Below are 26,843 nucleotides of genomic sequence, written 5' to 3'. Positions count from 1 at the left end.
GTGAGTACCTTTCAATTATTGTTATGGGCATGCATAAATGTGAATTTGTAATTTTTCATTGGAAACATCATCTTACTGTCTTAGTCCGTATCTGGATATAGTATGTTATTTATCGTTTTTATCTTTAATCTTGAATTTATTTTAGATTCTCCCTTTTTCCAAATTTGGTGATACCAAATCATCCAATTTGTTCAAACCTCACACTTTGTGACCCTTTGAACCTATTGGGTTATTGTTATCCCACATTAGCATTGCACTACCACTTTCCTTAACGATCACATTCCCCTTAATTTAATTTAATTACTCTTTTATGTTTCGGCCTTTAATTTATTTATCATGACATTTCTATCATTTACCTATTTATTATCATGACTATAACCAGAGATACATCTAATTATGTAACCCATTTATCCATTTTTAATAACAATACATAAATAACTTTACTTTATTCACACCAATCTATAATTGTTATTTAACTCTTACAATTTACATTTTATATTTCAAATCGCTTTTGTTTCTTCTCATTCACATCTGGCAAGTCTTGAAAATGCCATATGTATTTGAGCGCTTTAAAGATGTATACTGTTATTTCCAAATTGCATATTTTTGAAATAAATGAAGTTTTTAATGGAGTAAGCAAGACTGCTGTAAATGTATTGCAAAAATATCAGACAGCAAGATGACTAATGACTTTATAGTCAACAGGCTGGCATTTGTTAAATAAGCTGATAAGTAAGAAAACTACCAATTCACTATTCTATATCAAGATAGGCAGTTTACTTTTTTAGAATTGTTAAAATAAAATTACATATTTACCTTCCATCAGAAGAAATCTGTAAATATTCTGCCTGTCCCAGTTCAGCATCATGAAGTTGAAATTTCCCAAAATGATACCCTGATGAAGGTTCAAAAGCTTTTTCTAGATGGCAAATATTCAAAGATCCATTCTGCAATCCCATAAATATAAATTCTCCACAAGGACTATGAAAGGATCATAACAAATTAATAAGGATTATAACGAATTAATAATAACAAATTAAAAAAATAAAATTGCTTTATTTCAAAGTAAGTAAAAGTTAAATTAATTGATTGAATACTAATACAGATTAAGATAATGAATGGTTTAGTATAGCATAATTGAAATCCACATCAATGTTAAAAATTTTAAAACCATTCACCATTTTGATGAATAATTTCCTTATGATAGTTCCTTATGACATGAAATTTTAGTTGGAATTTTTACGAAGTTCATGAAATTTTAAAAACTGAAAGTAATGACTTATAAAGATTTAGAAATTGTAATTACGAAACTTACAAGAGAATCATATTAAATTTGATGATGTAGTTTATTTTAAAATAGTCATTTTTAATATAACATTTAATAAATCGTAAATAAATTAAAAATCTTGAACCGTGATAATAAAGTAGTTTGCGAATTAAATTATTTTTATAGACTATATTTGCTTAGTAAATAAAGTTATAAACTTAATTCATTTGTGCTACCCAGATATGTATACATCGACGAACATACAAACACTGCTCGAGAAAAATTTTTCATCCGCTAAAATTTTTTTTTTATGTTACTCATTGTAAACAAAAAATGATCAAAATTCCCTGTTTTACTCGACAGATAATATTTTTAAACTTCACAAAAAATTTTTCATTATTACTCATTCAAAAAAAAAAACAGTCAAAATTCTGCAATCTGAACCTGCAAGTCAATCTTGCAGAGACAGGTATAAATATTTTTTTCTCTGCTTTGCAATGCGGTACTCTTTCCATGATTACATCACTGAATTTGACTTTCAGGCATGCTGGTATTTATAATGATTAATATAGAGTTTGTTTTATAAATATTAAGATATTTCTTAAAAAATTGGTGATTTTGAAACAAATTTCACCAAAATAAAGGGTGATGAAGGATAGAAACTAGTATCAAGATTTAATTAATGTAGTGATATTTAAGAGTTAATTATAATTGCTTGCAAAAAATTTTATAATTTAAATTTCGGGTTTTCAGCAAGTTTTTTTTATTTTATCTAAGCCTAGCGTTACCTATACTGAAGAGAAAGCACACTACTCCATTCAGATGTCAAGATTTCCAAAGCTCTAACTGGTGTTAACTCTACTGGACATTGCTGAAATTCCTGGCATAAGGCAAATTCAAAAAGATACCTGAAGTCAAATTTACCCTGCAATCAAAAGGTATTACAATTTAATTTATGCATTTCAAATAATACCAAAACAAAAAATGTTTAAAAATAAGTAATTTACTACTTGGTTTTGTAATACATTAAGTTTTTAAGCCATATACACAATTATATACTTAAAAGTAAAAACATTAAAAATAAAATAAGCAACAACAGAGAAATAACAAGTACATATTTAAAAATCTAACACTTACTAATGATTATAAATATTCATTTACAAGTAAAAAGGAGATTACATGAAAACTTAAACAGCAAACTTAGTATTACCTCTACCATTGCAACCAAAATTAGGTTTAGTGACATAGTTCGAAATTCTGAAAAAATTTGATCAGCAATTTTCATTCATTTTAAAACATCAATTTTAACAATTGTAGAAATTCACTTGAAATTAGAAAACAAGTTACTTAATGAAAATATCAAAGGTTTTGTATAATTTACAACATAACAGAAATTATAATTTTGTCACAAAATTACTAAATTTGTAAAAGAATCAAGTGAAGTTTTATGTAAAATGTCTAATTTAAAGGAAGTTAAAATCAGACCAGATTAGGCAAAAATGTCCTCAGAATTATTAGAACTATTAAGAGCAGTTTGGTTCAGGATTATAACGTATTCAGGTTAACTTGTCACAAAATTAAATTTGTGCAGAAGTGCCAATTTTTGATCAAAAAACTAACTAAGATGTAATGGGACAGTTTAAAGAAATTAGAATAGTGATTATAAGAGAAGATAAAACATACAAAAGCAAGCCAAATATGTCCTGAATTAACAGAAGAAAGACATGCAAGGATTTTTGGTGGAATCATGCGTTCAGAAGACTTTCCAAGGCACTCCTCCCAATAACTTTCTCTTCTTGCTGTAAAAACAAAAATACTTATTGAATCTTAAGAATAAAGTAGAAGTGTTTTAAAAGATTAAAATCTAATAGTTGAACAGTTGTTATATTTTAAAAATAGTTTTACTGTATTCTAAAGCAGGGTGTAAAATTTCTGACTGGTGAATAAGACAGCTTTTCTTTTCAATTTAATACAAAAAAATGCTGAGTTACGCACTTTCTAATTATGAAACTATTACATTTGGAAACTTTTGGAAATACTAAAACCGTAAGACAAATTAATTTTGATTTCATGTAATTATTATTGCTATAAATATGCTTCAATTTTTAGGTTTCTACATTATTTTATGCTTTCATTCAACATAAAAGCTTTTATATAATATATATGCTAACATTTTGAAAATTGTTCAGATTTTTCATGAATTCAAAATAGTAGGGATATACAATTTTAATTCAAGACAGTATCATTTATACTGAAATTTTATGTCCTGTTGTTCAGTCAAACTTTGATTTCTCAAATTTGAAGAGAGAAAAAATAATTAAAATGCTGAAAATTCAAATTATCAAAAATTGCATAGTACCAACAATGGGATGAGAAAAAAAAATTTTATGTATATTTCTTCAAAGTGTGATACCTTTTTATTAAAATAAATATTCTGCCCAAAAACATTTATCACAACAAAAGAGATAAGGAGCTTGAGCATCTTTTATAAATTCCCAATTGTTGATGCTAGGATTCTGAAATTCAGAAAGTGGTTTCAATTCAAATTTTTAACTCCAGATCCTAAAAATTGTTTCAAGTTAAGCAATAAGCATTACTGTAAATTATACAGCAGACGATTCCGATTTTTCAATTATTTAAAGGAGGCATTTTTTCATAAAATATATTATTATTCTAATTTTAAGTAAATACATTTTATTAATATGTAGAATGTAATGAAATGAGAGGGTATCTAGTTTTGAAAAAAATTATATTTAAGACTATAGAACATGTGGCACAATAAATAAATAAGTAATAAATAAGAAATATTTTTATGTGTTATCAATATGTAACTAAAACCTAACATCACATAACAGTTCACAATGAAACAGTTTTCATTTACTTTCAAATTTCAATACATTAAAATTAATATCTGGCAACATCTAATCATTCTCTTCCTATTATTATCATTTTTTTTTTAAATTTTAGTTTGTTACTTTTAACATAAAGTCAAGCGTGAATTTTTAAAATGAAAAACACAAGAAAAAAATTTTTCTAAAACAAATAGTAAATAATTATTATTTAAAGAAAATATAAGTTGCAAAAAAATCCCTTAAAATTGCACTAACTTTCGAACAAACTGGAATTAAAAATTTCAAAATGCACCATTCAAAACTCGTGATTCAAACTGCACGTCAAATTACAACTCTGCAGTTAATTTCAGCAGGCAGTAGATCAGCCTACATGATATTTTTTACTACAAATTTAACCATCGATAATTCACAAATGTATAGATTTTAATTCTCAAATGTATAAATGCTATAAATCAAATCTCAATTATTTTTATTCCATTGAGTTTCTGGTACATTTGTCTGCACATTGCGGTATTTCAAGCTCCTAAGTCTTTCCGTTTTTGCACGGAAAAATGAAAAAGCACTTAGAATTCCAAAAACTTTCAACAAAATTAGAATTTTGAAAAAAAATTCTGTGTTGACAAATACATATGCCCCTTTCAGCATGCCCAATTTTGTAAGTTTTGGAGGTCATACCTTTCTTCTCATCATACTTCAGATTTCTTAACACTTCTTTACCTTCTTCTGTCATTTCTTCACAATCACTAACTACAACTCTGTCTCCTAACTAGAATATAATAGTTATTAAAGATAGGTTGCGATTAAATTTAAGCTTAAATTTACAAAAAGTTGTATTTATTTGAAGATTTCACAGATTTTTTTTTTAAAGGATTTTGAGAATTTTGGTCAGAGAGATTAAACATCTTAATTTGATAAGTCTGTAATACAATATGAAAAACATACGTTAAGAAAAATTAATATGAAGTGCTTCATAGCACTGTTTTTTATCTTGGACATCCTGCATTTTTATGGTGACGACAATGTTTCTACAAGTTCATGAGCATAAAATACTCATCTTTTATTGATTGTTTTAAGAGTATTTCAATTCTTTAAATTTTATTATTATTATCTAATCTAAGTTAAAACAAAAACTTATTCACTATTCTTAGAAAATTTAAACTTACAAAAGTAAGCCCAGAATTCTTTAAAGTAATTTAACTGTGCAATAAATTACGTCGATTGTCACGAAAAAATATGTATAACATATTTCTATGATACTTATAAAAAACATAAGTTAAACTAATTTTTGTAAGACATTTACTAAATCAGTACTAAGAAAAATCAATATTATATTTTCTATGAAGAAATATATTATTCATATAATCTTCTTAATATACAGTTAATTTTACACTACAGTTAATAGCATTTTCTATCAGTTGTTGTACACTATGCCAAATTTACAAAATGAATCTGCAGCACTATCTTCGCAAATCTAAATACGTCAGCCACCTAAATGCAATCATATAAAGCTTATTGTACAAATTTAGTTTAATTTACAAATGTAGAAAACCTTTAAATTGTTTGGTTAATAAAAGTTACACATAAAAACCTTATGTTGTTTAAATTTAAGATGAATTTTACATAATGATACTAAAAAAAATTTATAAATCTTTCTACAGTTAAGCCTGTAATAATTTGTGGTGCTCTCTCAAATCAACTTTTTAATTTTAATTAGAAACAAGTTAAGAGTTGCATTTTAAAAAGGAAAAGTCAGCAAATTGCTCAATTTGTTTTTTAAAAAAAAACTTAGATGAAAAATAATCTGTAGCACATGCGGCAGTGCAAGAGAGTTTCTGATACCAGGTCCAGTATTTAAAACAAGTTAAAATAAGTAGTGACATTTTAATGATAAATAAGTAGTGACATTTTAAAATAAAACTTAAAATATGTTTGAAATAAAAATTACCTCATGATAATCTATTAGAGAGTCAATTATATAAATTTGACAGTTGTTGTTTTCAATATAAAATGTTTCTTGGACATTATCAGCATCATTCAAAGGAGTTTTCGCTGGTATATCAACTTCCAGCATGTAACTGTATTTGCAAATGATGAGAAGTCTATGAAGTGGCTAAAAAAAAGTTATGTTTTCAAATTGTTGATCATTTTACCTGCATATAACAAAACAAACATGTTTCATAAACATTACATATGTAGCTCTTAAATTCTCTGTTTTAAGGAAAATATATTGTTGTTAGATATAGGGCAAAATTAAAGGTTAACACCTGCCGAAATATCCCAAAGGCGACTAAAAAAATTTCCTGCCAGTTGCCATTTTTTCTTATTGAAAATACATCCTATGTTCATTTTTTTAATAAATAACATTCTAAGAACTATTTTAATTTCACGCTAGTTTCTTAAGTTTTTTCTAAATTGTTTCTAAAAATTTGCAAAATAGAATTATGAAAAATCGTACTACAAGAAGAAATTTTTAAGGAAATAAGCTAGATGAGTTAAATTCAGATTAAGAAGTGGATTTCATACATACCTCAGAATAACTGTCAGAGCTGTTGTATACAACCCACTCTAATTGATCAACTTCATGCCGGTTAATGTAGAAACCTATAGGCGTAAAACCATTCTTAGTAAGATATAAGAAGAATAATTTGGAATCCAAACCCTAAAAGTGTAGAGAAACGAAAGTCTGGTTAAAAATATTTCGAAAATAATGAATATTTTATTCTTTTTTTATTATTATTATTCTTGCATTTGGAAATTGCACATTCTAAACAGTTTTTGACTTAACAATTTTTTTTCCCACAATAATTACTAGTATGTGGTTTATTAAAGCTTTTTATTCTAATTATAAAACACAAAAACACAATTTTTTCCAAGATATTTAAAAGGATTTTAGCTCAATACCTTCAATAAGTATAGAAACAGACTCATTTTGTTGACTACTGCATAAACTTAGAAACCGTTGTGGAGTGAAACACTATAATAATATTTTTATAATAAATTATATGTGAATAGTATTTTAGAATTTCCAAATAACAAATTATCTATTTTACATTTTTCCTTTGAAAAATGAAGATAGGATAAATTTTTATACCCATATTCTTTCTTGTTCAACACATGTAAGCAAACAGATAAAATATTTTACTCTATAAAAAAATATAAATTATAAGATCAAATTAATGCAATTCTAAGCAATTACTTTGTCATTCTCACCAATTTTCCAATTACTTCATTTACTTTAATGAAATTTTAAGCACTTTTAGAAAAATCACTATGAATAATATGTTTAAACTAGGTTTCACCCCATGCTCGCTTCTTTTTACACAATTCATTCCACACCACAATTGCTCCACATTCTTTTTTGTTTCTTATCTATACACAGCTCAAAATTAAATCATTAAGAATCGAAATTAATGCAGGCTAGACGTCAAAATTTAAAACTGTTTTATTTTTTTAAAAAAAAAATTTTAATAACACAGGCATAGTTCTTGAAATTTAGTTTTTGATTCCATTAGGATAAACAAATAATTTTACTGAGTTATCATCACAATTTCATACATGAATGTAGTTTTGAAAATCTTATTTAATTTTGAGTTATTAAAAGAATTTATTAATTTATTAAATTCTTAATATTGCTTTAGAATTTTATAACAAAAAACAAATGCATTATAATAAAAAGTAGCAATAACCTATTAAAAAATAATAGTAGCTTATTTAGAATGTAATCATTGCAAAACAGTAACTATACATCTTTATCACAAAATGTTGGAAAATAATGCAATATCACGCAATTACTGTATAATATTATAAAAAACAACACTTTTAGTTCTAAGCCTTTAATTTTGAATAATAAATAAAATCAAAGTTACAATAATTACAGAGAACAATATTAAGAAGGAATGCTAAATAAATATTACAGAGAAGTAAGGATTAATAATAGACAAATAAATCATTTAAAGATAAATACCATCATAAACTTACTTAATTTTATATTGATGACAGCTATAGCCGAAGATATCTAGTCCTTTTTTCATTAATGATATTTATGCAATTTTTCTGTCCAGTGAAAACGCACATAACAATAAGACGATTATTATTTGTTTAAGACACAAATACAGAAATCATTCTCTTGAGATCAAACTCTAACTGATTATACTGATGAATAAAATACATTTAATCACTAAAATATTTTTCTCCTAAAAAAAGGAAGCATTCTCACCATCATCATTTTTAAGGAGAACTTTGCCTTATTTACAAGAATGTGTTACAGTAAATTATTAATATAAACATCAAGAAATCGTACATCTCTGAACAATTGACACGGAATTTTCGTCACAAAAATCTAATAATTCGATTTAAAAAAAAGTGCAAAACAAAAAAAAATAAAACAAACTAGCTAAGATGCTTAATACTTAGACGATTAAATCATTGCCATTCTCCATTTTTCAATCTATAAATTAGTTGAATTTTAAGAGCTTAGACTTCATATCTACACAAAAATTCTTTCATTGCTTTTGTCTATATGTAGATTGTGTTGTTGTTGTTTCTAATGCCACTTGCCACACGGGCAAGCCTGCTTGGTGAAACCGAGCAAATTTAAGGCAGAATGTGCGTTTCTCGTTTTTCAGTGGCGCCATCTAAGGCGAAGAATTCGACTTCTGCCACACCATACATCACACCCGTTTATAGGGCGGACCCATTCATACATCCATTCATTCATCCATAGATCGTAATTTTGACCTGAATCAGAGAACGATCGATCTCCAATCCAGTACCCCCAGAGGTATTGATTTGTTATGGGAACATAGAGCACTTTTACGACTCAACAGATTTAACATGCATCAGTCACTTTACTGCACGGGGAGTCTTCGGCCGGCGGGATTTGAACCCACGAACTCTCAGACATGGGCCCAGCGCCCTACCGACCAGGCTATCACAGCCTTAAGATTGTAAATCTGTAGATTTCCTACTACATAGATTTCCTGTACTAGATAGATCTACAGAGTGGCAAATAGAATTAAATTGCTTACCTGAGAGACAAGTATGGAATGTGTGCTGTTATAACTGAGAGACTTAATTGCATCTGAATGAGGTTTTGAAATGGCTTTCGCTTCTAATCTTTTGCTTTCAGAACCAACAATGGTGAGCCAACGTATTGTACCATCTTCAAATCCAAGGATGAGTGATGCTCCAATGCCATCCAACTATACACAATAAAACAGTCAATTAATAAATACATTGTCCCATCTACAAACAATTGTCAATTTGTAAATACATTGTTAATTAAGAGAAAAGTTAAACTTTGCAGACTGTCATTAAAAAATTTTAAAAAAATTATTTATAATACACAAATTTTGTTTTATTATATTATCACAAGATCTGACTTTAATTCTTGACCTCTGTATTTATAATTATTTTGACTAATGACTACCATGACTGCTAAACATATTTATACTTTATCAATTCCTTTCCAACCCACTTTTTCATTACATTAGTGTATACAATTATTCACACATTATAATGTATGTTGTAATTATATATCAGTGTGCAAAACAAAAAAACAAACTTAATAACTCTTAATCCAATGATTGAATTTTCACACACCAAGACTCTTGATCAAGGGCCTAGCTCCAAACATGCTAATTACTTAGTACAGACAATATTTTAAATAACGAAATTATAATAAAAAATATACTTTATCTGAATAAATATACTTTTTATCAACGAATTTGAATGCTTGGCACCCCTGTGGCAGAATCATGGCGACGCGGCCACATTGTCGTAGAACGTTACTGAATTCTTGTAGAAAGATTTTTCCTTTGGGAAGTAAAAAACTTTGGGGGTTTTTTTTTTTGTTGCAGAAATATTTGAAAGATTTTTTTCTTTACTTCAGAATTATATTCAAAAGTTTCTTTTCTCGCTCATCAGAGAGGGAAAAAAATGCTTGTGATGCTAAAATAATATATGACAAAATACTAACTTTGAGAAAATTTGGTCAAATGGTTCTCAAGAAATCATATTTTAAATGTATGACTCTTTTAAAATTTGATAAAGCAGTCACTACTCTCCACTGACTGTGCTCAAATTTTGTATTTGATTATATGAAACTATAATCTTTAAAATCATGCAAAAACTTTTATACCTTAGAATTCAAAATTTTTTCTTCCATTATTAAACAAAATATCAAAGAAAATTATTTATTGGGTGAAATTAAATTTTTTAGAAAGAAACTTTATAATTATGAGCATTATTAGTAAACATTTTAAGCATTAGTTAGCATTCAAACATTTAAGCATTAGTAAAACATTTTATCATTATTATTAGATATCTTCCTTTGAATAAAAATAAATATTGAGTTTTGAATAAAATCAATAGTTTTGAATAAAACCAAACTATAAAAAAAATTGAAATTAAAAACAAATCTAATATAGTTGTAGTTTAATTACGTCGCACTAGAGCTGCAGAATGGGATATTAATGAGGACCAATACCACACAGCCTTGGTTCCTTCGTAGACTAATTACCCAGCCTCACACTGACATGCTTGACTTTGGTGTTCCACTGTTAACCATGTTTTAAACTATTAGTCCACAGCAGAACTAAAATAGTAAAATAGTGCGGGACTAATAATAACTCTAATATATAAAACTCAAAATAAGATCGAAGAATTTTCAATATATCAAATTATATTAAATTTTTCATAGAAGCAAATTTAATTTTTCATTACAGCAGTTCTCTTTAAGGAGACAATGATATATTTCATTTAAATTTTAGAAAATAACAGATAAGGAAACTTAAAATCTCTATTGACTTACGAAAACTGTCACAATATAGTTAACAAAAGTTTATATCCATGAATCATAAAAACATCAATACCTTTTTATCAGGCCATATTATTTGAGTACATGAACTATTAAAATGATCAGTCAACAGTATATCATTTTTGGTACACTCAAAGATTACTATATGACCTACATAAATTAAAAAATGATAGTGAATCATTTATATTTAAATAACAAATTAAAGATTTTTAAATAATTAAAGATAATTTCAGTACACTTAAAAACTAAAAATATTAGTTTTCTCTTCATAATAAGAATTTTAAATAAATGGGACTATCGGTAACATTAATAGCAGCTATAGTTGAATGATTATGTCATGTAATACAAGTTTAAAATAATATACAAGACACTTAGCTTTAAGACCATATGATTCTATTTCATTATTGAATCATTTGAAAATTCATATTCCTTTCTGATCGGCAGAGTAAAGTTCAAGTCAAAATATCTAAAAATTATTAAAAGCTAATAATATGCATAGCTGTCTTAAAAAACGGAATTTGGAAAAGAACTGTCCATAATTACATAAATTAATGACAGTAATTAGAAAAGAACATATAAAAATTTAAAACCTGAACTAACTTTGATACTTTGGAAGTTCTTAATAAATATGCTATAATATTATTTAAAAAAAATAAGAGCTGAATTTCAATGAGATTGAATTACAGTAAAAGTAAATTGTAAAAAAAACTTTGAGACTTGTTTGTTTAAAATGCAATCAAAATTCAAGTTTACCCAATTTTTACCATTAATAAATATGGCATTAAATCTTTTTTTTTCTTTTTGCCCTTTATGTTTTTTTATTCAGATAAGATGCAAAGATGTAATTTTGTATTGCGGCTTCTTACGAAATAAAATTCACATGAAAACATTTAAATCGATTCAACAGATAGATATATAAATAAATTGGATGTTTTCAAAATCTATTACAATATGACAATATTTAAATAAACATCAACTTCAAAAAATATTCCTCATTAAAAGGACATATCCAATAAATGTTTTTAACTTGCATTTTCTACAAACAAATATACCTAATTCTGAAGTAGCAGCTAACAGAGGGTATACTGGACACATGGCCATGCCACTTAAATTTAGCCCAAAGCCATAAATTAACAGTGATGGTGATATTTCTGATAAATCATCAGGAACATTCAACTTCCAAAGCTTGCCACAAAGATCCTGCATGGAAAAAAAATTATATTACTTTAAAAATTATTTTAAAATATAAATAAAAGTAGAAAGAAAGAACCAAATTTAAAAAAAAAAAAAAAAAGTATTACAGCATCAATAGAGAATACATTAAAGCTGATTATTGAATTCGCTATGCTAATAAGCTATATCAAGGCATGTCAAATACATATTAGTTAAAATAAGTTCACAAAGATACCAAAATGTAACTGAAGTTTTTAAGTACCTTCAATAAGCTTAAAACATTCACAAATGAAGAGCTTAATGGAAAAAAGTTCTAAATTATATGTTTGGAAACATTGAGATTATTTGGGTATATATTTTATTATAGTCTTATTAAATTGTACAACATTAATTAAATTTGACATATTTTTAATGTCACAAATCTCAACAATAAAGCCATAAAATGACAATCAAATGGTTTTGAAGTGAAAGATGGTACCAATTGCAATTAGCAATAAAAAGTTGACCCCAACCACCAAGTCTTTTTTTTTTTTTTTTTAATATTAAATTAACCAAGAGTATGAACACTAAGACAAGAGCAGATTAAATTCATATTCGGAGTTTATAAATTTAAAAAAAAAATTAAGAAATATTCTCATTAACTTTCAAATCGAACTGTAGTAAAAAAATAATGATTACCTGCATTATACAGATTTGGAGGATGGGGTGGACTTTGAAAATTTTAGTTCATCACTTTCCCAAAATGTTAGGACTTTTTTAGAATGTTGATTTAAAGAATTCATTTATTATTTAAATATTATAAATTTTAATTAAACTAAACTCATTTTAATTCAATCAACATCCTTAGACATGAAAACACAAAATTAATTTTGATTACTATACCTAGCAGCATTAAGCAAATCAATACAATATTTAAGGAAAAAGCATTTGCTTATATTTTATCAAAACGTAAAAATTTAAAATTCGTCTGTATTTGTTAAAAGGCCTGGTTTCTTAGGACAGGACGCCGTCAGCTGGAAATCAGCGCTAACCTCTGATTGGTCCATTTGTGAGTTTAATAGTATACGTCATCGTACGCTCATCTTGAACTACAATTACCGTCCAACTCAACTGCAGTTGGATTACAACGTGACGCTAACCACAGTGGCAATGGCGCACAACATCCAACAGCACATTGAAATCAGCCAAGATTTTGATTTTGACATTAAACATAGCTTCTTCATTAAACATAGCACTCTTCATTTAGCTCAGCTATAATGTGTTTTTTCTTGGACAAAGTCATTATTTGTTCTCAAAAACACTGGTCGACAATAACAAAATCAATACAAATTCAAAATAAATATTTGTTTACGTTATTAACGCATGCGCAATGAGAGATAATGTCTGCGTTGGACCGATTGCTCATGCTGAGCTAACAAAAAAGTATTTTTTTGGCGTCAGATCTGCGTCAACTTTCCGCTGACGCCCAGATAAGGCGCTAGTTCTAAGAAACCAGGCCTTGAGCTAACAAACCAGTATTTTGTTGGCGTCAGCGTGACGTTGACGTCCCGCTGACGCCCAGATAAGGTGCTTGTCCTAAGAAACCAGACCTTAAGTGTTTTAGAATAAGATTTATTACCTTTTTCAGGGTATTTTTTTAATAAAGATAAAGTTTTAAAAAAAACATCTCTTTTACAATAGAAATAAAAGCTAATATGAATGAGGTGCAGTACATTTTAATTTATCTTACTTTTTATCTCTGTGAATTTTTTATTGACTGATTGCATTGCAAAATTGTCTGCTGATATAAATTATATTTTGTATTTGTTATATAATATTTTATATTATATTTCATATTTATTACACACTTAATTCATTAATATTATCAAAATCACTTAAATTATAAATTAATTTTATCATTAGATGGTCTGAATTGCGAAGGAAATTACTAAATTTTAAGAAAACTATAAAAACTCAAAGTTAAAGCATGTAGAAAAATGTATTAAATAATTTCTTAAATAAATGTTATTTTATAATCATAACCTTTTTTTTTCAGAGTTTTACAGTTGTAACATAATCAAATGAAATAATACTATATCAATCCAAGCATACCTGAATTAAAATGTATGTTGTAGCATCTTTAGAAACAAGAACAGCATGCATTAGATTTGATTTTTCAGAAAGGGAAATACTTTTTACTGGATTTAATGATAAATAGTTTAATGGCTTGTGAATGAGCTCTTTTTCAGACTCAGTACTGACAGTATCTGATTTGCTTGAACTGTCAGAACCTTCTGAAGATGATGACTCCTCTGAATCTTCCTCACTCTCTCCAACTTTAAAAAAGTCACTATACTTCCAAAACTAGATTAAATAAAATACATTTAATTTTTGTTTACAAAATACTATAATAATCTTCACATATAGTATTTTTTTCACTAGTTAATTATGAATTTAATTGATTTCTTAACACACCTAAAAAATAACATATTCTACAGCACTTAATATCCTTATTTACATTAAATGTATACACCTACATTACCCACAGCCTTTTTTATTAATAATTTGAAAATCGCATCACAATTTGACATTATTTTTTTAAAGGTCCTCTTCAAAATTAAACAGGAACTCTTCCATGTTAGGATAGAACAATTATATAAACCTGATTTCTTCATATTTAAAAAAAACTTTATTATTTTATTTATTGAAATGTGTTAAATAAAACTTAGTAATTAAATGCTTGATTTTATGATTGTAAGTATTAAAAATATTTTCAACAATTAGGTTTCAAACTTTAAAGTTCTTCAAAGTTGCAAGTTTTAAATATATATAGAACCTTAAGACTTAAAATTTGGTAAGTAGGCTAAATAAAACACATCCCGATGAATAGAATGAAACAAAAAATGTTCAAAAATACTATTTAGTTCCTTAATAAATGAAGAAATCAGTTTCATGTAATGGCCTATAATTTAACATAGAGGAGGTAGAATACATTTTCTGTTCAAAGAAGATCTTTTATCTTTTAAATATTATCAACCGCATCATTCATGAAAAGTTTAGAATGTAATATAATTTTTTATGTTTACTCAAAAGTATTGTTTCAGAAGCATAAAAAACACACTAGAAAAAAAAGTGTTTAGATACTTAATTAATTTGTATAGTTTCAACAGAGATTTCAATAAATACAAGAATACTATTTTTTTTATGATTTTAGATTTCAATAGTTTCCTGACATATTACATAGCATCTTTACAGTTTACTGTTTTTTTCCTTCATAAAACAAAGTTTTAGACATGATTTAATTTGTAGTTTTTCACTTGATTTCAGGACACATACTCACCTTAACGAAACCATCAGATCCAAAAGTAATTATGAGATCCTGATGGTTAATAATACTGTTAATTCTTCCATTATGGCATGGCAAAGAGTTTTTCATTCCAATAGTTTTGCAGTTTGTAACATCCTCAGTATCTACATTACCGTGGAAAAAATAGAGATATCCATCTTCCACACCAGATACAAACTACAAAATAAAATAAAATACCAAAATCTTAACAAAAGAAAGGTAATTCATATTCATGAAGAAAAGCATTGATTCATCAAATCAAAATAAATAGAATGCATTTAAAAAACATTTCTAATTCAACATGAGGCAGTAATGCATACATTATATTATAATATTGCACAAAAATTTATTTGATAATAAATACAAATCTAAAACAATGGTCATAAAAGTTTATAATTATTATACATATATTTATATCTTTATGATGCAAGTTAGAGAAAAATTTTAAAAATAAGTTTTGATAAAAATACGAGCTGTATGCTATGTTTTTATTGAGAAGTTAACACAATTTTCGCATTTAAAATTATAATAACTTTAAAAAAATTTATAAATACATTTCATATTTTAACAACTTTTAAATTATAAAATAAAATGATTAAAAATTAGTTATAATTAATAAATAAAATGATTTTTAAATTATAAAATGAATTTTAAATTATAAAATGATGTTGACAATTTTCTATTTGCATTTGCTTTAAAATATTTTTTATTTCTTTTATTTGTAAGTACACAGTAAAAAATTAATTTTCTAATGATTTTACCAGAATTTCAAATATCATTTGATATAAATGTATACTATAAAATAAACATTATAAATTTTGAAAATTGTCTTGAGTATAAAACTTTTCTTTCTGTTAAAATAAAATATCCATTGTTAGAACTATCCTTATAAGTTTAAGATGTAACTGCTAAAAACAAAAATGTAGAAAGAGGTGATTCAACAAAAATGTGGTTTGCAATTAACACATTATTTCTACATAATGTGTCATTCCTACCAAAAAACATTAATAAGCAAATTTTCATCTTTTGAGTTTATCATTCAGTGGCATCCTATTACTGCTTAAAGTTGTTCTTTGTAGTGAATTCAGTAAGAAACAAAACTAAGAACCAACCACAAAAATTGAAATAACTTGCTCAGAGCCTTAAAAAAAGTTTAAGAATTTTAAAAGTACCAAAATTTAAAAGTACAAATTTAAAAGCGCAAAAATATCTACTACTATAACATTTTAAGCACCGAAACATAGTTATAAAATATATTTTTGATGTATATATTGCTTAAGTTGTCACATGAGAGGCTAAAACAAGGAATCATGTCTTTGCCATTAAATCTTAACAGTCTGCAATTTTTTTTTAAATGAAGTCATTAATTGTAAGTAAAAACATTTATATTTCTGTTTAGCAGATTATATTTATAACTAAAAAATTTATGGGCAAGATATTAACTCACCTATGATATTTTTAAGATTAATGACAGTAAAAGTTGGGATTTAAACAATTTAAAATATCTTTATTTTCACTACATAGAAAGTTTCAACTAAAAGACAAAAATTGACTCTTTACACAAGTAAACAAAGATGACTAAAGAAAAACTCCTCAGTTTTCTCGATGTTACTGTTATTGTATTTAATGTATTCATTATTTTAAAAAAATGAAAATTTTGAGAAAATTGAATATTAATAACAACTATCAAATGTTTGTAGTCCATATATTTAAAAGAAACATTAACATTACCATGAGGAAAACAATTAAATTTAAATCTTTCTCACAACAACAACTATTAAAAAGCTAACTATTAAGCTGAAAAACTAAACATAATTGAATATTTCAAGTATAAGGTACAAAAACCATAGTTTTAGAAAAAATTGTTCATAAAATGTAGTTTATCATAGGTGATTTTTTTTAAAAAAAATAAGTTATGTTTACATTGTTCTCTGGCAGTGAAACGGTGCAATAAATTATTTGTTCCTTATTAGAACTTGTAAACTCAAAAGCTTGATTAAGTTGCAATTCAATAATATCGTCACGTTCATCTCTTACACAAGAGAAAGACCATAACCTGCAAAAATTGACAACATAAGAAAAGAAAATTTTAAATATATGACGTAAAAGGAACATTTTAAAATTATGCTACAATGTCAATCTACAAAAAGTTTGATCCCACAATGAGATTATCCTTGTTTTTTTATTTGCAAAAAATAGATTTTCATGAAGCATTTTTTTTTTTCAATGCCTTCCAGGGGAATAACTTACGTCATACTGTCATCTGAAGGACAGATTTGTTGGCCACTTATCCAAGGGCACCATATTAGGTGCGTTGCTCCCCCACTAAGGACAGATAGTACAGAGAATGTCCATGCCTTGTCCGGGTTTTGAACCCAGAACCTTTCAGATGCATGGCAAGTTCCCTGACCCCTAACACAAGCTGGTCGGTTCTTTATGAAACATAAAATGTTATATTCAATGGGAGGTAATAGCTAATTGTTATTTCAGAACAATGAAGGAAAATTAAAATGATATTGAAAAATAATGATGAAGAAATAGGGTTGCCAGCCAGTAAAAATTTTCTACATGTTGATATAGTTACTTTTAAATAGTTTTGCAAAGTTATGGAGATCATTTTCTGTACTGTTATTGGCATCAATATTAAAATACAAATGCCAAATTAAACGTTTCCCTCACACTCTATAAGTTACCTCTTTTCAAACACTGAAATCAATATTTTTGATAATTTTATTTTTTAGCCTTACAGGAAAAGAAATAGTTGGGTGCAAAATTTTCAATTCGTTAGCTTTTTTTTATTTATTTAACTTATAGTAAAAATAATTATTTATTTAACTCACTCTAATCTATATAATAGATAGACATCTCCTCCCTTTGACTTTTCTTCAGATCTCACAATTATAATGACTTTAATACTGCAAGTACTTTAACTAACAAAATGTAGTTTTATTTCTATTTTTTCCCCTTTTTGTATATTTTCAAGCTTAATTGCGGAAAAATTTAATACAGTCAAACCCCGCTATAGTGAACCTTCAAAGGGACCGAAATATCTGTTCGCTATAACCGGGAGTTCACTATATCCGCACTGCAAACAATTTTAACTAATTTTTCCAAACTGCTCCCTTTTATTACACATTATTTAAATAAATGACCAATAAAAAGAAATACAAAAATGAATAAAAAACAATATGTTGTAACAAAAAATGTGCTAATTTTTAATTTTTATTACTCTTCGTCTTGCGTACAAAAAATTTAGGGATGACTTTTATTTAGAGATGGGAAACTGAAATAGAAAAAACAAACAAGAAAAAAAGCTTATGGCTACATTACACTTAATAGATGGTTTTGAAAACCGGTATATGTATTTTACGTAGAAATTTCAAAATTACCAAAACATTAAGAAGAAAAATCAGTCGAAGACAGAAAAAAGCTAAAAATATATCCAACTTCCTCTCCTCTTTTGGTTCATTATATCCACAAAAAATAATATTCGTGTATAGCAAGGTACAGGAGCGAACATTTCGTTCACTATATCTGGGAGTTCACTATAAACCATGTTCACTATAGCGGGGTTTGACTGTATTTACAACCTCAGCAGCTAAGAGCACTTTTGCTAGGGAACAAACTGTGGAATGCATTAAAAAACTAGTCTATAGAGAAATTTTTAAATAGCAAAATAATACTTCCACTCAGACTATTTTGTATTTGTAAAAATTAAAAACAACCCTATTCCTTCAATATTAACATTCAAAAAATGAGTGTGAATCTTGAGGCTTTGTAAGTAGCTTTACAAAATCTTGTTCCTGCCAGCAGAGGAGTACAGCTTAGAATGAATGTTGGTTGTAATATAATTAATTACACTAAGATTAATTACATTTTACAAGGTAATTAAAAATTTTGCTAAATTTAATCACCAAACAAAACAATAAGTTTGGTAATAATTAATCAATTTAAAGATAATCCCTCCTCACAAAAAAACAAGTGTTTATCTCGTAATTTCAAAATCAGCCACAGCCGGAATTCGAACTTGGGGCACCTCATTGGGAGGCAAATGTTCTATCCCCTGAGTCACTATGACTCCAAGCCATTTGATTTGCAGCTTTAAAAAAATATTTAACATAACTGAAAGTAATTTGTTCCATGAAAAGTAAAGCAAGTATAATGAATTTCTAACTGCAGGGCCAGTTGAAAGTAAATAATTTGGTGGGGGATTTTTTTTCCCAGAAAATCACTATACACGATGCTTAAAGGACGAAATATCAACCCTTAAGAAGAGGCATTAAGAAGAATCTCATTTCAAAACATATATATTTTTTTATTTAGTTTCTAAATCTAACATATATTGGTTGGCTTAAATTGTTCACAAGCTTAATAAATCACTTTTTATTTAATCTCTAAAGCAGAATTATAAGACATTAATTACAATAAACATTAATTTGGCATTTATTTTAACAAGGAAACAAAGAAGTAGAATAACATACTTTATAAGTCCTTTCCCAGAAGTGAAGAAAATACTAGAATCAGCAGTTGAAAAATGCAAATTGTAAATTCTTAATTCATTTACAGGTGTGTCATATATCAAATATTCTTGTTCCCAAAGCCATATAAAAATCTTATTTTCTGGATCTTCACTTATTGATATTAAGATTTCACCATCAGGACTAGGAAGGATAAAAAAGAAATTTATAATTTTTTACAAACAAAAAATAAAAGATTTTTTTTAATCACACATTGTTTGAAAGAATTAACACTAGTAACAACAATCAGCTTCTTATTAGCTAACCAACATACAAAGCTAGATCATGAACATGAATTAAAACTTTTTTTTAAACAAAATATCCATTAATAAGAAATTTTTAATTTTAGACATGATGAATATGCATTAACACTAGTAACAACAAACAGATTCTCATTAGCCACAAATATACAAAGCTAGATCATGAACTTGAATTAAAACTTTTTTTTATATAAAACATACATCAATTAGAAATTTTTAATTTTAGACATGAGGAATATGCATTAACACTAGTAATAACAATCAGATTCTCATTAGCTACAAACATACAAAGCTAGATCCTAAACTTGAATTAAAACTTTTTTTTATATAAAACATCTATTAATTAGAAATTCTTAATTTTAGACATGATGAATATGCATTAACACTAGTAACAACAATCAGATTCTCACTAGCTACAAACATACAAAGCTAGATCATAAACTTGAATTAAAACTTTTTTTTATATAAAACATACATCAATTAGAAATTTTTAATTTTAGACATGAGGAATATGCATTAACACTAGTAACAACAATCAGATTCTCATTAGCCACAAACATACAAAGCTAGATCCTAAACTTGAATTAAAACTTTTTTTTATATAAAACATCCATTAATTAGAAATTCTTAATTTTAGACATGATGAATATGCATTAACACTAGTAACAACAATCAGATTCTCATTAGCCACAAACATACAAAGCTAGATCATGAACTTGAATTAAAACTATTTTTTATATAAAACATCCATTAATTAGAAATTCTTAATTTTAGACATGATGAATATGCATTAACACTAGTAACAACAATCAGATTATCATTAGCCACAAACATGCAAAGCTAGATCATAAACTTCAATTAAAACTTTTTTTTACATAAAATATCCATTAATTAGAAATTTTTAATTTTAGACATGATGAATATGCATTAACACTAGCAACAACAATCAGATTCTCATTAGCCACAAATATACAAAGCTAGATCATGAACTTGAATTAAAACTTTTTTTTATATAAAACATCCATTAATTAGAAATTCCTAATTTTAGACATGATGAATATGCATTAACACTAGTAACAACAATCAGATTCTCATTAGCCACAAACATACAAAGCTAGATCATAAACTTGAATTAAAACTATTTTTTATATAAAACATCCATTAATTAGAAATTCTTAATTTTAGACATGATGAATATGCATTAACACTAGTAACAACAATCAGATTATCATTAGCCACAAACATACAAAGCTAGATCATAAACTTCAATTAAAACTTTTTTTTACATAAAATATCCATTAATTAGAAATTTTTAATTTTAGACATGATGAATATGCATTAACACTAGCAACAACAATCAGATTCTCATTAGCCACAAACAAACAAAGCTAGATCATGAACTTGAATTAAAACTTTTTTTATACATAAAACATCCATTAATTAGAAATTTTTAATTTTAGACATGATGAATATGCATTAACACTAGTAACAACAATCAGATTCTCATTAGCTACAAACATACAAAGCGAGATCACAAACTTGAATTAAAACTTTTTTTTATATAAAACATCCATTAATTAGAAATTCTTAATTTTAGACATAATGAATGTGCATTAACACTAATAACAACAATCAGATTCTCATTAGCCACAAACATACAAAGCTAGATCATCAACTTGAATTAAAACTTTTTTTTAGATAAAATATTCATTAATTAGAAATTTTTAATTTTAGACATGAGGAATTTGCATTAACACTAATAACAACAATCAGATTCTCATTAGCCACAAACATACAAAGCTAGATCATAAACTTGAATTAAAACTTTTATTTATATAAAACATACATCAATTAGAAATTTTTAATTTTAGACATGAGGAATATGCATTAACACTAGTAACAACAATCAGATTCTCATTAGCCACAAACATACAAAGCTAGATCATAAACTTGAATTAAAACTTTTTTTATATAAAACATCCATTAATTGGAAATTTTTAATTTTAGACATAATGAATATGCATTAACACTAGTAACAACAATCAGATTCTTATTAGCCACAAACATACAAAGCTAGATCATAAACTTGAATTAAAGCTTTTTTTCATATAAAATATCCATTAATTAGAAATTTTTAATTTTAGACATGATGAATATGCATTAACACTAGTAACAACAATCAGATTCTCAGTAGCCACAAACATACAAAGCTAGATCATAAACTTGATTTAAAACTTTTTTTATAAAAAAGCATCCATTAATTAGAAATTTTTAATTTTAGACATGATGAATATGATAGGTTTATTTACTTTCATTTTTTTTAAAAAAAAAAAAGACTTATTTAATAAAAGACAAGAATTTTTTTTCACATATATTATTCATAGAATAGAAAAAAATAATAACCTGATTTTTTTTCTGTGTTTTTTATCGACGCCCGGTGGCTGAGCGGTAGCGCTTCGCGTTGTCGTGCCAGAGGTCCCTGGTTCGATCCTTGTGCCGGGCAAGGTTGACTCAGTCTTTCATCCCTTCAGTGGGTCAATAAATGAGTACCAAGCATGCTTGGGAACTAAACACTGGGGGTTCTGCGTTCGGCTGACCACCTGATCGGAACATATGCTTCCTCACCCCAGAGTCCAAGGTCAAGAAAACTGAGATGTGAACGGTAGGCCTTGGCCCTCTTGGGCTGTCGCGCCGCTGAGTTTTGAGTTGATTTTTTTTATCATCCTAGAGTCATCATCATAAAAATTTCATAATGTAAAATTATTAATTAATTATTATATTAAATTTCCTAGACAATTTTGTTTTTCCATTGGTCAACAAATGAAAGGTTTAAAATAGCATTCTATAAAACTCCAAGGTAAATATGACTTATTTATGCAGTCAACATACAAGATAAAATGTCTGGTAACAAAGGTTTTGCTCTCTTTTAATATATAGGATAAAGTTGGATCTAGGTAAAACAAGTCAACTTAAACAGATTGTCAATTTACAAACTTGACCAACTTGATAAGTTTCACTGTGCAAGAAACATATTATTACACATTCAATACTTTGACAAAACAAGTAGCTTACTCAAATGACAAAAGATGAGTTTTCATAAGGTTGATATCATGTTTTAATGTTTTGCAGACCTCCAAGGAAGGATATTCAAAAATATTTATACATAATTCTTGCCCTTTTTCAGCAGCAGCAAAATAACATTCTGAAGAATGTGCCTTAATAAAATTTTTTAAAAATTAATGATAAATATAAAGCTACTGAGCACATAAAAAAATACATCTTTCAAAAGCAAAGACTTACATTTACACAACTAAAGCCAACCCCATTAACTGAAGGTAAGAACATTTTGTTTTGTGTTGTGACATCCAACAAACACAGGCAGTTTCCAGAAATCAATATTAAAATATCCTTATTAAGCATACATATATTGGGTCCAAAGTCACACTGATAGCCAAATGAATATCTATGAATAAAATTTTGATAAGACAAATTATTTTGAATAAAATCAAACATATGAATACAAGAAATTATCAAAAAGATCTACCAAAAAAAATCTGTAAATTCTCTCATTTACAGAAAAAATTTATATAGGTAAGCTTAAAAATGAATGATCATCTCTATGCCCCGTAAACTATTCATCTAATAAAATCTGACAAACTGATAGTTTGAGACAGAATAGGAATATATATATATATATATATATATATATATATATATATATATATATATATATATATATATATATATATATATATATATATATATATATATATATATATATATATATATATATATATATATGTAACATAAAAAGCTTCAATTAATCTTTTTATGTCAGTTTCTTTGCTATAAAACAACTCCTACTTTATTCCTAATTAATTATTCTATTTGAAATACTTTCTCACACTTTTAAAAGCCACATCCTGCTCTTAAATCTATTTTTGGCTCAACTATGCATTTAATTAAGAGCAGGACATTTTTCCCTTTGCTCTTGTGTGGGAAACGCTCGATCTATCTCATAAACCAATAGCAACTACTAAGATTTCCCTCTTTCCCTAAATTAAGACATTTTACGGATTTTACTTTGCAAGATTTTCCCTAACATATAACCAAGGAACGCAACTTTTCATGTGCACTTTCACTCAGTTACATATATATATATATATATATATATATATATATATATATATTTAAAATTTTGTAATCAATTTAGCTTATAAAGTTTAACATTCTGGTTTTTAAATCAAATGTTCTGAGAACCGACATGATTTATATACGCAGCAGACACTGCACTAAAAAACTTTTGTTAAATGCTAAAAAAAAGACTTTAAATTTTTTTAAACAAATAATGATAAAATGAATTCAAATCATAAAGTCAAAAGGAAATTTACGAAAATAAATAATATCTTTTAGAAAGAAAAAGTATACTTTATTGAAAGAGAATTTTCATCAAAACTTGTGAATCTTGAATGCTTCAAAGGGACATCTGGTTTGCAGATAGGTTTAAGTTTTAAATGTTCAAACTCACTTTGTTCCTGAAAAATAAAGGAATTATTTTAAAAACATTGAATTTTCCTCATTACTGGGTACAAGGATATTCAACTATTTTTGTTATAATTTTTTTTTTTTTGGGGGGGGGGGGGAATGGCCATTTAATAAATAAATAAAAAAATACTGATGATAATTATCAAGAAAATAAAAATGTTGAATCATAAAACAATTTTTAAATTTATCTAATTAAATTTTTCTTATTTTAAGGAAAAATCCAGCATATTTACAAACTTAATTACTTAATCAAGTAGTAGAAATGTTTAACATAACCTAGACATACCATAAAAAAAAAAAAAAAACTCAAGAATTTAGTTTAGAAAATAATGACAAACATTATTCTACTATGTTCAATTTTATATGATTACTTAAATGATAAATAATTATAATTTCCTTAATTTAAATACAACAATGCTGAATAAAAATTTTTTTAAACACTAAATCAGGGTTGGCAAGGTTTAGGACAGAATGGATTAATCCACGGTTTAAACCCTGGTTTAAACCGTCCTGTCCAAAACCCTTTTACTCAAATTATGTCATAATTTTATCTGAACAATATTTAAGAGGTAAAATAAACATAGAACTTAAACATAGTACTAATAACATATTGATAATTAAATATACTAGAGAATATTTGCTTTTAGAAGTATAATGTTTTATTAATACTGTTTGACTCTTCAATTTAAACAAAGGAAGATTAATCAGTAATCAAGTTCAATTGGTCCTCTCATTCAGTAGTACATAACTGAAGTTTGGCCTTGCCATACAGGTTAAAATATTAGGGACTAAGTGCTTGGTTCGTCATAAACAGGTTTATTTATCTATAGTACTTTTCAAGAATACTTTTATTTAATTCATGTTCAATTCTTTTAGCATAGGGGTGATACATCACCTGTGTCAGTAACTGAAACTGATGTTATGCCCTTCAAAACTGTTAATACATTTTTCAGTTACTTTGTATTTTCAATTTAAACTAATATATTTATATTTAAAAACAATTTTTTTTAAAACAGATGTCTTTTTCATCATCCTGTGATGCAGAAATAAAATTTTAAAAAAAAATATTGTGAAAAATAAAAGGTTAATTTTTGAACAAATTTAGTATTTTTTTTCAAGGTTTTGGACACTTTAAGACAGTTTAGGACAGTATTACCCAGTTTAGGACAGTTTTACCCAGTTTAGGACAGTAAAACCCACGTGTCCTGTCCAAAACCAGTTTAGGACGTCCAAAACCCCAACCTTGCACTAAATAACTTAAAAGTAATTCAAATTTTATAAAACTAATTGAAATTCTAATATTAACTTAAAATTGTTTCCAAATCTACAAAATACGAAAAATATACCCATAAAGCATCACAATAAGCCCGTATAGAATCCCCCCCCCCCAAAAAAAAAAAAATTTTATACCTATGCTGCATTTTGTATAATTAAATAAATTTTTAAGAAAACCAAATAGCACTAAAATGCAGCTTTCATTCACTGTGCAAAGTGTATTGCTTCCACCTATTTTATAGATTAATAAAATCAAATATTACTTCATATAAACAGAATAATTCCAATAAAAAGTCATAGCAACCGATTAAAGTTATAATATTAACGTTATTGGAAACACAATGCAGTAAGCCTTCACTAGAGTAATAAATTTAATAAATTTGTTTTACTTGTTCATTTTCTTACACCATTACAAATTTTATTTGAATTAAATAACAATAATACCATTATTTTTTCAAACAACGCAACTTCAAATAACTAAAACTAAAATCATAGACAGTGCTAACATGAACAGCAAATATCATGCGATATCCAAGAACGACCAAAACAAAACTTAAAATGTAAATAAACATTAGATTCGAACTCTTTGGAGAAACAGTCACAGTTAATTTTGCAGTCATTATTAAAAATTATTTTCATATTAATTTTTCGCAGGAAATGTGAAAATCTTTTAGCTATAAAGAATATATATCATTAAAAATATACTTATGGATGATTTTGCTAAATGGAAAGACGAAAAAATCAACTATTTCATACGAAATTCATTCGATACGTAAGAAGAAGATAAACTTTCATAGGCCTGCAATGTTTAC

At 26.6% G+C, this 26,843-nt stretch overlaps 1 protein-coding gene across 1 annotated transcript in view; it reads right to left on the bottom strand.

The window, feature by feature from the left end:
* The window catches only part of LOC107455425 (uncharacterized), a 58,211-nt gene extending 31,553 nt beyond the window's left edge, over window positions 1-26,658 (bottom strand). The window contains exons 1-17 of the mRNA XM_087166201.1: window positions 26,476-26,658; window positions 24,640-24,746; window positions 23,512-23,674; window positions 23,284-23,426; window positions 19,916-20,095; window positions 17,358-17,490; window positions 15,429-15,611; window positions 14,201-14,452; window positions 11,989-12,136; window positions 10,992-11,086; window positions 9,147-9,320; window positions 6,647-6,778; window positions 6,065-6,229; window positions 4,795-4,885; window positions 2,951-3,066; window positions 2,056-2,192; window positions 817-981 (exon numbers count right to left, since the gene is read on the bottom strand). Of these exons, the coding sequence (XP_087022327.1) occupies window positions 817-981; window positions 2,056-2,192; window positions 2,951-3,066; window positions 4,795-4,885; window positions 6,065-6,229; window positions 6,647-6,778; window positions 9,147-9,320; window positions 10,992-11,086; window positions 11,989-12,136; window positions 14,201-14,452; window positions 15,429-15,611; window positions 17,358-17,490; window positions 19,916-20,095; window positions 23,284-23,426; window positions 23,512-23,674; window positions 24,640-24,746; window positions 26,476-26,478 (2,387 nt within the window). The 5' untranslated portion in view covers window positions 26,479-26,658. The remainder of the gene's footprint in view (window positions 1-816; window positions 982-2,055; window positions 2,193-2,950; window positions 3,067-4,794; window positions 4,886-6,064; window positions 6,230-6,646; window positions 6,779-9,146; window positions 9,321-10,991; window positions 11,087-11,988; window positions 12,137-14,200; window positions 14,453-15,428; window positions 15,612-17,357; window positions 17,491-19,915; window positions 20,096-23,283; window positions 23,427-23,511; window positions 23,675-24,639; window positions 24,747-26,475) is intronic.
* Between the last annotated feature and the right edge of the window lie 185 nt (window positions 26,659-26,843).

This window comes from Parasteatoda tepidariorum, chromosome 6, assembly GCF_982258835.1.
Source record: "Parasteatoda tepidariorum strain Cologne lab strain chromosome 6, Ptep-v5.0, whole genome shotgun sequence".
NCBI classification, from domain to species: domain Eukaryota; kingdom Metazoa; phylum Arthropoda; class Arachnida; order Araneae; family Theridiidae; genus Parasteatoda; species Parasteatoda tepidariorum.
The sequence above is the reverse complement of the archived record's forward strand: the minus strand, read 5'-3'. Positions and strand labels throughout refer to the sequence as shown.